The 13,083-nt window shown below is 30.6% G+C and overlaps 2 protein-coding genes across 2 annotated transcripts; both read left to right on the top strand.

Annotated features, from left to right (window-relative positions):
- The first annotated feature begins 940 nt into the window (after window positions 1-940).
- LOC121230857 (uncharacterized) lies at window positions 941-3,458 on the top strand. Its single transcript, XM_041116362.1, has 3 exons — window positions 941-1,455; window positions 1,539-1,604; window positions 2,890-3,458. The coding sequence occupies exons 1-3, from the start codon at window positions 1,282-1,284 to the stop codon at window positions 3,322-3,324; spliced, it is 675 nt and encodes a 224-aa protein (XP_040972296.1). The 5' UTR covers window positions 941-1,281; the 3' UTR covers window positions 3,325-3,458.
- Window positions 3,459-7,514: 4,056 nt separating this feature from the next.
- LOC121230856 (lecithin-cholesterol acyltransferase-like 4) lies at window positions 7,515-12,736 on the top strand. Its single transcript, XM_041116361.1, has 11 exons — window positions 7,515-8,033; window positions 8,313-8,404; window positions 9,025-9,143; window positions 9,250-9,385; window positions 9,506-9,557; window positions 9,797-9,897; window positions 10,767-10,949; window positions 11,045-11,202; window positions 11,294-11,348; window positions 11,428-11,481; window positions 12,138-12,736. Exons 1-11 carry the CDS (start codon window positions 7,793-7,795, stop codon window positions 12,561-12,563), a joined length of 1,617 nt encoding a protein of 538 aa, XP_040972295.1. The 5' UTR covers window positions 7,515-7,792; the 3' UTR covers window positions 12,564-12,736.
- The last annotated feature ends 347 nt before the right edge of the window (window positions 12,737-13,083 follow it).

Below are 13,083 nucleotides of genomic sequence, written 5' to 3'. Positions count from 1 at the left end.
TTTATTTAAAAATTTCAATCCATGACATAACCTTTATATTATTATTTAAAGGACTCATTATTTATTGTAAAATTATTTTTTTTAAATTTTCTTTAACAACTCTATATTTCAACTAACTTATTATAGATCTTTTACATAAATTTTTTTCACCTTGACTGTGCATTTTTTTCACCTTGATCGTGGTTATCCCATCATCTAATTAATATAATTGTGATTTAGAGAATTTTATTATGTTGTTTTTAAGGGTAATTTACATCCAATGTCACTAAATTATTAGTACATTTACGTTTTAGTCATTTAACTTTAAAAAATTATAAAATGATCATTAAACTATTTCAAAGTTTTCAATTAAGTCATTACACTATTAAACTAGCTATTATAGGCTCTTCTCTATTTGCATCACCTGGATCAATTGAGAGCTCTCATTCCTAATTTTTATAGTCAATTTTTAATGATACATTTTTATATCTAAAGTATGTTCTATTCGTTAATGGATATTGATCCACCATATCAATCGTCGTTTAGAGCTCGCTAGTTGTACTTTTTTTTCCTTAAAAAGCTTAACAATTAATTGATTTAAATAAAAACTTTGCAATAGTTCAGTAACTTTAAAAAAAAATTTCGATTAATTCAATGAATATTTTGTAACTTTATAAAGTTAATGCTTTGTTTACCATTAAGTTTGAAAAGCACTTTTGAACCCAAACTTTAATTTCAAACAAAAAAAAATTAAACAAACAACTTTTTAACCCATGAAATTACCCTTTTATCCTCCCACTAAATCTTTTACTTTACAATATCAGGTCTAAATTTGATATTTTATCTTCTTAAAAGCATTCTTGACAGTAATGATAAAAGCACTTTCAAAATTTTCAAAAACATTTTTTAAATCTCTTTTCTACGTCACTTTTCAACCATGATAAATTAACCCTAAATGACCAAAACATAAATTTATTAATAGCTCATGACATTTGGTGGAATTTAACTTTTTTTTAATAAAAAGAAAGTGTAGAAAGAGTCAAAACAGAAGACTAATAATATCATGTGTTTTCATTAGTTGCTTTTTCAAAAATCTTATATATATATATATATATTGCATTTCGTAGCAAGTAGGCTAAGGTAGACCAAGCAAACTCCCCATGACTCAATTGAATTCTTCCTTCTTCTTTTTTGCTTTTCTATTCTAACCCCTCGACTACGCCATTTCAAGATATAAACAACAAAGAGAGTTTAAAAAACAAAAAAATCACCCAACAACAAAAAAAAGAAAAGAAAAAAAGTATGTCTTGCTTTGTACCTTTCAATAACAGAAATATAGATATATCCATTTTTGCATTTAAGCCAACAGTTGTTCTTGTTGATGAACTCATTGAATCATTGAAACGATTCAGTGTTTGTACTGAAAATCTGGGTTGTATTCAAAGTTCTATTTTCAAGAGCATCCATGGCAATCTGGTAAGCTTTTTTATGTTTATTCTCTGATGCCCTTTTTGTTTTTTTTTTTTGCTTGATTTTCATTTTTTTATTGGTATTTTCAGATCATATGGTATGGAGGATGGATGAAGAAATCTACTGAAACCAAAGAAGTTTTGATTAAAACACTTGTAAGATGAATTCCTCCTGCAACTGTTGTATTTTTGCTCTTCTTTTTGCAGTATTGATTGCATGGGGAAGAACGTTTCATTAAGTTTTGGGCCGCTTTAGGGGTTTAATAAGAATTCCGAAAAGTGTGAGGGGTTTAGTTAAAATTTTATAAATTTCAAGGTGAATATCGCGAACTTTCAAAAATTTTAGGGCATAATGAAAATTATTCAAAATTTTGGGGTGCCAGGGCCCCTCCGGCTGCAATGACATTCCACCCCTGTCCAAATGGTTGGGGTTGATTTTGAGTTCGGTTCATTTCGGTTGGTGTAATTTCGGCTTCATGTCTTTGGAATTTGGGTCACATTTTTTTTCAAAGACTTATTTTAGGTTTGAATCATTTTAAATTAATGTTATTTCAGGTTATTTATTTATATCATTTTAAGTTTGAATCGATTTCAATTTTAGATAAATTTCAAGTAAATAATATAAATTCAAATTTGGCTTTGACGGGTTTAAGGTTATTAACTTTTATGTTCAAATTGGATTGGGTTGATTTCAGCTTTAGGTTGATTAAGTTTTATTTTTCGAGTTTGAGTCAAAATAGATAATCGAAGACTTGTCCGAAAATCAAGAGGGTTTGAATAAAAATATATACTCAAAAAATGGGTTTGGACAAAAAAATAAGGGCCTTGCCTCAGGTAAAACTTTTTTGGCTCGGGCTCGGCCTAAATTTGCAAAAAGAAAAAAATTTATTGTTTTCCTACTGTTATCTTACTGTTTTCCTATTGTTTTGCTGCATTTTCACTATTATGTTGTTATTATTTTGTTATTATTTTGTTATTATTGTTTGGATATTGTATAACTCTTATTTTATTGTTAATTTTGCTACTATTTTAAAAGCATTTGCTTGTTAAGTTTGCAGCTATGTTAGTGTTATTTAAGTATAAAGATTTAAAAAAAAATTATTTTCAATTTGTAAGGTTAATGTTTTTAGTGTTTTGATATATTATATTTTTTTTAAAAATTATATAAAAAAAACTTAGTATGGGCGAACCGGGCCAAACTTGGGTTTTATTATTTTTTATCCGAGTTGAACTTTGGTAAAATTTTAGGCCCATTTTTTAAGCCGATTTGAATCCAGGCCTATCAAATGAGTCTAAATTTTTTGTTAAAACCCGACCCAACTCAACCCATGAATAAGCCTAATAAATAGATAGATAAGATGACAAGTCAAAATCAAATATATCCATGTCAAACATATACTTATATCGAGCACTCACTCAAAATCTCTATTTCTTTTTTCAGCTATCAATGTTAACAAGTATGTCAAGCATGGCTATTTTAACTCAACATAGCTTCTTCGATTCATATGCCGGTGAATCAAAAGATGGGTCAAATGCAGCCAAGTTCTCCAATGGAGACATAATCTCCTTGAACCTCATTTCGTCGCCGTGTTTCAATGAACTACAAGATGTAACCTACGCGAACTTGGCCTTATTCAGGTCACGCTTCTCGAAGATGGATGGTGCGACAACGGGCGTTTGCTTGAAATGCCAAACCATGCCGATGGTAGCTTGCCTTTACGTATGGAAATCTCTCCTCCATTGCTATTCGTGGATCCTTACCTCCGATTTCCGGAAAAAGGAGCTGCCGTACCTCGATCGGTTTTCACCGAGCGTGAAGTACGACATCTTCTGGGTTGTTTATGTACAAGAAAGTGGTGGAGAAATCAAGAATTAAAGAACATATAATGTGAGATTAAAAGAAAATGTTTTCTTTGACAATTTTGTATAGAGTTTAGATTGGGTTCGACCTAGGTTTATGTATGAAGATTAATACACTTTATACTTATCCAAGTCTGGTAGCTCGAAATACGAGCCTGAAATTTTATCCATGTTTGTTCATATTTGTGAATGGTTAACTCAAATATGTTTTAAATCCAGCTATATTATTGTTTATATATTTTAAAAATATACTATTTTAATAATTTTTCATTTATTAAAATTTTAAGGGTAATCTATTTAGTTGGTCACTTAACTTTTTGAGCGTTTTCATTTTGGTCATCTCGATTAAAAAACTTACAATTTGGTCACTGTCGTTAGAGAATTTTTTTTAATCACCCAAATGTTAAATCTCTAACTACAATTGACTATACGCTCCAGATCATCATGTTTGACCATTTTTTTACCCTCATCACTGTTAATCATATTCTTCCCCTCCATGCCACCCTTTACTTCCACCATTCTTCTTCTTCCCACACCATTTTGCTTCTATCAATTCTCCTCCATAGAAATCTGATTGAAACGTTCTGCTACTACATAATTGATGGAGGAGAATTAATGGAAGCAGAATGGTGCAATGGTTGGAAGCAAGGACCAAAGGAAGAGAAGAATAGTGGAAGTAGGGGTGGCATGGAGAGGAAAAAGATGATGAATAGCAGTGAGGGTAAAAAAGATGGTAAAAAATGATAATGTGGTATGCACAATTAACCGCCGTTAGAGATTTAATATTTGAGTGACTAAAATGAAAAATTTCTCTAACGACGGTGACCAAATTGCAAGTATTTTTATTTAGGCGACCAAAATAAAAGAGCCCGAAAAGTTGGGTGACCAACTAGGTAGTTCACCCAAAATTTTAAGTATGACTTAATGTTTACATTACAATATTATCTATTATTATAGATTTAATTTTTATATATTATAAATTACAAAATGCATAAAATATAACAAACTTAAAAAACGGGCAAGGTTCAGTTCGACCCTTGAATATTTAAACTCGAACTTGATCTATATTTTAAATTAGTCCCTTTTTTTTGCTACAATTCATTTTTCGTACCTAATATTTTTTTTCCTAAACCTTCTTGAAATTTAGAAAAAAATTTCAAGCTTAGATGAATAGCTCGACTTTTGGACAAATATTAAGAGAGTACATATATGTAGATATAAGTTTGAAATTTTTAGTGAAACTGAGATTTAACATGAAATCTGCAACATGTTTGACATATTTTATGCATGTCGGAATTGAATTATAAATTTTCGAAGGGTTAAAATATAATTTTATTATATATTTATTTATGATTTATTATTTTTGAAAAGGACTAAACATGAAAATTTTTTTGTTTTAAGAGGCTATAATGTAATTTTACCATATATAAATTTATAATTCTAAGGGGTTAAAATGATTTTTTTTCCATTTTTTGAAGGGCAAAGGATCCTACTTACCTCTTTGCATTTGCCCTTGCAGATCTTAAATGATCTAAACTTGAAAAACTTAATTGGCAAATTTGAATGACATAAATCTAAAATGAACAAACTCGAAATAACCATCAACTCAAAATTAACTTAAATTCGAAATTATTCTAAAATTTTAAATTTTAAAATGATTTGATCCAGCACAACAAAACAATCCATCAAAATTAGTGAATTATAAGAGGAGGATAAAGCCTTAACAATAATGCGATTAGTACGATTCAAACTCAAGCCACACTTGGAACGATGAAAATCCTAACCATCTGACCAACACGCGGCATTCATTATTAATTTCTTTTTGCTAAAGAAAGAGTGGGGTCTAAACTATTACTTTTAAGAAACAAAATTATTATCGGAAGAAAATCTTATTTCTAATTTCTTTCTTTCTTTTTCAGTAAAATTAAATTTATCGAAAAATTTTAATTTTATATGGTTAAAATATATTAGTCCTTATACTTTAACAAAATTTGAGATTTAGTCCTTATACTTTAAAATTTAAAATAAATTGTTTTACTTATTCCATTTAAAATCCTAGTTCAATAATCGATATTGTTAGTGTTTTCTATCAAAATTTAATCAACGTGTCAAGCTAAAGAATTTTGACCAAAAATACTAGTGATGTCAAATATGGAACTAGAATTTTGGAATTAACAAAAAAGACGACTTAATTTTCAAAATTTTGTATAAATAGGGACTAAATTCTAAATTTGACCAAAGTATAAGGACTGGTGGCAAATTTTAACCTTATATATTATTTAATTATTTGGTTGATAACTTCATTTTGGGTTTTGTTACTTTTGTCTTCTTTTTTGACGAGGACGTGTTTGAAAAGTATGACCAATCAATTAAACTTAATTGTATTCGTACGTAGCTGCTACATGTGCTATAAATAATTTAAATAGAAGAAATGATGAATTAAAATTTAGTCTCTGAATTTTATAATTTTTTCAATTTGGTCCTCAGACTTTTTTGGTCCTTATTAGTATCCGAACTTGGCAAATTTCTCCAATTTGATCCCTGAATTTAGATTCCATTAAGATATTATAAAGTGACACTATGATACTGCGTCACGACGTCACCTGAAAATTTTTAAAATATTATATAAAATCTAATAAAAATAAAAATTTTCGAGTGATGAAGTGGTACAATCTCAGAACGTCACATCATCATGACTTAATGCAATCCATGTCTAGTGACCAAATCGGGACATGTTTGCCAAGTTCCGGAACTAATATGGACAAAGATGGAAAAAATTGTCAATTTTTTTGACTGAAATGTTTACTACCATATATATATATACATTTTCAGTGCATATTTTATTATGATTTAAGTCACATCATGTGTAAGTGTTATATATATATATATCTAAATTTATGATTTAAGTCAATATATTATCTTGATTATCAGTTCCATCATGTTTTATGTGGTTAATTCTAATAAGAGTTATATAGAGGTGTCACTTGTAAATTTTAAAAAAGAATATGGGATTAATTCCACTTTGGGTCCTCAAGTTATGTTTTAGATTCTTTAATTGGCTCCTAAACTTTAAAATATTCTATTTGAGTCATCAAAGTATTAGTATCATATAAATCAAATCCTACCATTAGTCTAGATGTTAAATGCCAACTTAAATCTGACATGGAACATATTTCAAACACATAGATCCAACTATAAATTGGTGCATATCTATTATATGGATAGTAGGAGAGCCCTTTTTTTACAAGACAAAATTGAATTATAAATTTTTGGAGGTCAAAATGAAAATTTACCATTATATTAACTTATATCTTTACATTTTAGAGGGACTAAACTACAAAATTTGTTGGGAGGGGGGATCCTTACTTGCCCCTCGACACCACCCCTAATGATAGTTTGAATTTGACATATTAAAGAAAATAACTCTCCTAAATTTTATCGGCATTTGTTTTTTCTTTAACGTATCAAATTAAAATTATTCTTGATGTAAGTATATACGTTTTTATAATTTGATTCACGTGTTTTAAATATAATTCATGTCATATTCAAATGGAACTTAATGCCTAAATTTGTGAAAAGTCCTTATTGATACAATACTGATATTTTAAAAATTCAATTAGAACACTTTGATGTTTAGGGGCCAATTTAAATTCTCAACAATGGTTGGGGACTTTTGTTACAATTAGCCCTGAATATTTAGATAAACTTAAAAGAAAAGATAATTGTTCAAAATAAAAAAAAAGAAAAAAGAATTCCTATATTTTGACTATTATTTTATTTTTTATCAAATATATATGGGTTAATATAACTTTTAGCTATTGAACTTGATAATTAGATTCATTTTGGTACTTAAACTTTCTCCATTTTGGCTATTGAATTTGGATTTCATCAAGCTTAGTAGGGGCCCAGTCCCATTAAAATGAAAAATTTTCTATTTAAACTTTTTAAAATTTTTAAAATTTTAAATTAATAAAAATAAAATTACATTTTGACCCCCTAAAAATGATAAAAATTTAATTTAATCATTTAAAAATTATAAAAATATAGGCTATTCAAATGGTGAAATTATATTTTTATTATCGTAAAAATTACAATTTAATTTCAGCTCCTCCCAAAAAATTTTTTTGGCTTTGCCCTTGTTGTCAAGTTCAGGTACCGAAGTGACCAAAAAAGTATATATACCAAAGTAGACCTAATTGTCAAGTTGAGGGACTAAAAGTTGTATTAAACCAATATAAATGCTTTGCATTATCTTCCTTATTTAGGCTCTGTAAGTAAACTCGGTTGCTTGTTGTCTCCTCTGTCTTTCCTCCTCTTTAACTCTACGTGATAAACTCTTTCCCCTCCGAAATCTCAAACCCTAAAATAAAAAAAATCTCAATTTCCCCATAGTAATTTCACATTTCTTAAATATTTAATCACATATTCTTTCCTTTTTTTATTTTATTTTTTTTTGGGAAATTGTAATTAGTTTTTGATTTGGGATGGCGATGTTGTTGGAAGATATTTTACAATCGGTGGAGATATGGTTGAAGCTGATAAAGAAACCCCAACCTTACGTCGACCCGAATTTGGACCCGGTTTTATTAGTTCCGGGTATCGCCGGCTCGATTTTGACTGCCGTGGATGATCAGAATGGTAAAGAAGAACGGGTATGGGTTCGGATTCTCGGTGCCAATTACAAGTTCCGGACCAAGCTCTGGTCTCGTTTTGATCCTTCTACTGGTAATTTAGTGTAATTTTTGAAACTTGAAAGTGTATATTATTATATATTTATATAGTTGAGTATTTTGGGGAATTTTAAGAAACTTGGGAATCTTAATTTGATAATCATTGGAATAAACTATTGCGTGTTGGGATCTGTTAGCTAATATTTAGTTGATTTTTGTTTAAAGAACTTTCCATTGAATTAAGTGTAATTTTCATTTTTAATGAGAGTAATTTTGTTTTGAAATTATGCGGAGTGATTATGTAATTGTTGATTTTTATTGGTTGTGAAAACAGGTAGAACTGAATCTTTAGATCCAAATACAACTATTAAAGTCCCTGGAGGAAGATATGGCCTGGGCGCCATTGATGTATTGGACCCTGATATGGTATGTTTCTATGTGTATAATTCTTTATGGTGAATTTATCCAGCAGGTCCCTCTATTATAAGGTTCGAATCAAATTAGTTTAGTCATATACTATTAAAAAGAATCAAGTAAAGGCCAAATTTTAACAAAGTTAACATTTCCTGTTAAATAGAGTCATAAATTTCAAGTGTTTTATGATTCTGCAGATAAAATATTTTGTTTTGAAGTTAAATTGTACATGAAAATAATAATTTTTATGTCATTTTTAGTTGGTAAATGTGAACTTTGTTCCAATTTGGTTTTATTTGATTCTTTTTAATAGTATAAGGATTAAAATAATTGATTCATTTAATAGTCGAGGGATTAATTTGATTTAGTGCCGCAAGTACTTTCACCTATTCTTTACTATCTTGGAATGCATGATCAAAGAAGTTTTATTTGGAAACTAACCTTAAGAAATCGATTTTTCCAGCCCTTAACTAATGTTAAGACTTCATAATGTATTTTTTCAGTGAAAATGAGACTTGTTGATTCCAAAATGCTAAGATAACCCATATCTAACCCTTTAATTGTATGGAATTGGAACCTGATGATATGAACGATTGATGGGTTTTGATGAACTCTTTTTCTTTTGGTGCAAGATCGTGGGACGTGACTGTGTTTGTTATTTTCACGATATGATTGTTGAAATGCTCAAATGGGGTTTCCAAGAAGGGAAAACACTCTTTGGGTTTGGTTATGATTTTCGCCAAAGTAATAGGTAAAGATCATAACCATAGCGTTTTCAAATAATTCGTTAATCGTTTCTCTTTCTAAAGTAGTACGGTAGCTTCTCTTTGTATTCTTAGATTTGTTTTCTCTTTCAGGTTGCAAGAAACAATGGATCGGCTGGCAGAGAAATTAGAGTTGGTATATGAAGCTTCAGGAGGGAAGAAGATAAATGTTATAAGTCACTCGATGGGCGGCCTTTTGGTAAAATGTTTCATGGGCCTTCACAGCGATGTAAGGAATTCCTTTCTTTTTTTTTTTCGTTTTCCTTGCTCTGCTTCTCCACTTTTCTTGTATCAATATAAGGTTTAGTATCGTATCTCTTTGTGATATACTGTTGCCTTTCTTCTTCAGATTTTTCAGAAATACGTGAAGAATTGGATTGCAATTGCTGCACCATTCCGGGGTAAGTGGACATTTGTAACTTGAGTAGAGTACAAGACATTTAATAGTTTCAATTCAAATCATCAATTGCCTCAATGGAAATTGTACTATACCGAATTCCAAAACTGTATGCATGCTGTCGCTCAATTTCCACTAAAGAATCCAACAGTTTACGAAAAAAGAATGAGAGGATCTAGTAGTTAGTTCGGTTTAATTTTGATTCAAGTGCTTATCGAGATGTAATTTAAATATTTTCAACAGGTGCACCTGGATATATTGCTTCTACCTTTTTAAACGGGATGTCATTCGTTGATGGGTGGGAACAGAACTTTTTCATTTCGAAATGGAGCATGCATCAATTGGTATGTAATTATGTTGGGCAAACTACATTGGCAGTTACCCAACTATTAGTTTCTTTTTTGGTCACCCAACTATAAAAAGTTACAAAATAGTTATCCAACAACTATTCGACTTTTTCCATTTTGGTCACCAACCATTAAATTACTAACGGAAAATTGGCAGCTTTAAAATTAGCAAAATAGCAACTTTAACCCTCAACATTTTTACATTATGTCAAATTAGTTTTGATTCTAATAAATTTAACCTTCAATATTCACACATTGTGTAATTTAGTCTTTTTTTTGTTGTTTTGTTTTTCTTTGTGACCCTTTACCTAAAAAGAAAAACTACAAAAAAAAGATAAAATTATACAATGTGTAAATACTGAGGGTTAAATATTTTAGAATCAAGATTAAATTGACACAATGTATAAATGCTGAGGATTAAAATTGCTATTATGTCAATTTTAAAAGTTGTCACGTCATTTTTTCGTTAGCTATTTAATGGCTGGTCATCAAAAAGACAAAATTGAATTGTTGGGTGACCAAAAAAAGAACTTACCAATAGTGACTACCAGTGTAGTTTACCTAATTATGTTCTAATTACACTTCTGTTGTTTTCGGTGTAGATGCCCTTGAGGGCATTAACTTGCTATTGATATGTCCACCACTTACGAATTTTATATAGAAGCTTATTTCTGATTATATACGGTAGTGTTTGTTAAAATCTTAAATGAAGTTTAATCTATAGTTCGATGTCTTAACTCATCCTACTCCATGTTGCCTTAATTAGATGGAAGAATTTTTTTTGCATTTTGGTGCACACAGCCCTTATTTGCATTTTTCCTTCATTTTTTTGAGCAAATTATTTATTCTTGCTCTGCATCATTCAGCTTATTGAGTGCCCATCGATATACGAGTTAATGGCTTGTCCACATTTCCATTGGCAACATATTCCACTTCTTGAGATATGGAGGGAGAAAGAAGGTTGTGATGGATATCCTCGAACTATTCTAGAATCTTATCGTCCGGGAAATTGCATTGATATTTTCAAGGAAGCTCTTTCTGGCAACACGGTAAGCTATGAACTTTGATTGTGCAGAAACGAAAAAATAAAAGATTCTCTTCAATTAAGGGTTCTAAGCAATTTGCTTGCTTTTTGTAATTTCAGGTCGATTATAACGGAGAGATGATTCCATTACCTTTTAATTTGGAAATCTTGAAATGGGTTAAAGAGACTCAAAAGGTGTTGTCTCACGCTAAGGTTCCTTCCGGAGTTAAATTCTACAATATATACGGGATCAATCTTGAGACACCACACAGTGTTTGGTGATCCCTCTTATTCGAATTTTCTTTTGAAATTGCTAGATGTTTATTTCTGTTTTCTGTTACAAACTTTATTGATTTAACAATTTTGCAGCTACGGAAGTGAGGAGACACCGGTCACGAATATACAGGACTTACGGTTTTTTCAGGTGATTTTTGTTGTGCTGTAGTTCTAGAGACTACTTTTGTATTTACAGATTTGATTACTGAGTTTCTTCTCTTTATCAGCCCAAATATATATGCGTTGATGGTGATGGAACAGTCCCAGCTGAATCAGCTAAGGTTGGCTGACTCCCCTTCGTATATGTTTCTGTTATTTTATTATTTACCATAGTAATTGAAATACAAATGATGCCTATAATACCGGTAAAATTATCATGGAAGCCTTTGTATTAGGAGTTAGATTGCATTTTGCCCTCTTTAGTAAAAAAAGAAAGAGAAAAAGGGTAAATCAATCCTTGAATGTTAGAACAAAAAATAAATTGGTCATTTTTGTTAAAATTTTATCCATTTCTACTGATAAAAACTGGCATGACTGATGAAATAATCGAACAGTTACACATGTTGTGTCTCGTGTACCTTATTCTGTTTTTAACAATAAAAATGGTGAAATTTTAATAGAAAGACTGGTTTGCTCTTTGATCTAATGTACGGGGATTAATTTGTCATTTTTTGAGTATAAGGGGCAAAGTGCAATCCAATTCTTAGTACAAGGGTATCCATGGTACTTTTACTCTATAACACCCCATTAACTTCTAAGAACTCATGGAGAACGGTTGACTTATGTGAAGTTATATTCAGAATTAGATGATGAAGCAATTATTAGTTCTTGTGATTATTGCATGTCGGATTATTCGTTTTGAATAGTAATCTCGTTCTGTATTGCACGAATGGAACAGCGGCATCTCTGACTTGATTTCTTTCTTGTTACTTTTCAGGCAGATGGACTCCATGCAGAAGCAAGGGTTGCAGTCCCCGGTGAGCACCGGGGAATTCTTTGTGAGCCTCACGTCTTCCGAATCCTCAAGCACTGGTTGAGGGCTGGTGAACCGGACCCTTTCTATAACCCAATAAACGATTATGTTATTTTACCGACAGCATTCGAGATGGAAAGTCACCACGAGAAAGGCTTACAAGTTACTTCACTCAAAGAGGAGTGGGAGATTGTCACCAAAGATCAAGACGATCTCGACGACACAGTTAGTAGTAGAAAACCACTCGTCAGCTCAATTTCTGTTTCGCAAGGGGGAAGTAATAAACACTCCTTGAGGTCCGAAGCTCATGCAACCGTCATTGTTCATCCACAAAACGAGGGTAAGCAACATGTCGAGCTAAATGCCATAAGTGTGTCCGTTGATGCATAGAGATCGGACTCCATGAAAGCGAATTTCTCTGTAACTCTTGTATATATATTTAAGTGTTCATGACCTTGAACTATGAGCATGGTGTGTCCTTCAATGGTGTAAAATTGTTTAAATGCGTTTGTAATTGTAAGTATCCATGTTATATAAAATAATTTGCTATGAAGCGTTTAATACATGGTAAAATTGCAGTTTGGCCACTAAAAAATGATAAAAGTTTGATTTATTCTTGTTAAAAACTGTAAATATATAGGGTGAACTATAGAATTAGCCATCTAACTATTAGTGTGTTTTTGTTTTGGTCACTAAACTATAAAAATTTTCAATTTCGTCACTAACTTTTTAGATCGTTTTTGTTTTGGTCACTCTTGGTTAGTCTTTTTCTAATTGATACAATAGCACATTTTGCTTCAATGGTTACACATTCTATCAATTTGATTTTAATTCTAAATAATTTAATAATTTAACCTTTCACATTTATGAATTTTTTCAATTTGATCCTTGAGCACATATAATTGAATAT

Source organism: Gossypium hirsutum, chromosome A06 (assembly GCF_007990345.1).
Source record: "Gossypium hirsutum isolate 1008001.06 chromosome A06, Gossypium_hirsutum_v2.1, whole genome shotgun sequence".
Taxonomy (NCBI): Eukaryota; Viridiplantae; Streptophyta; class Magnoliopsida; order Malvales; family Malvaceae; genus Gossypium; species Gossypium hirsutum.
This window is presented reverse-complemented; position numbering and strand designations above follow the sequence as displayed.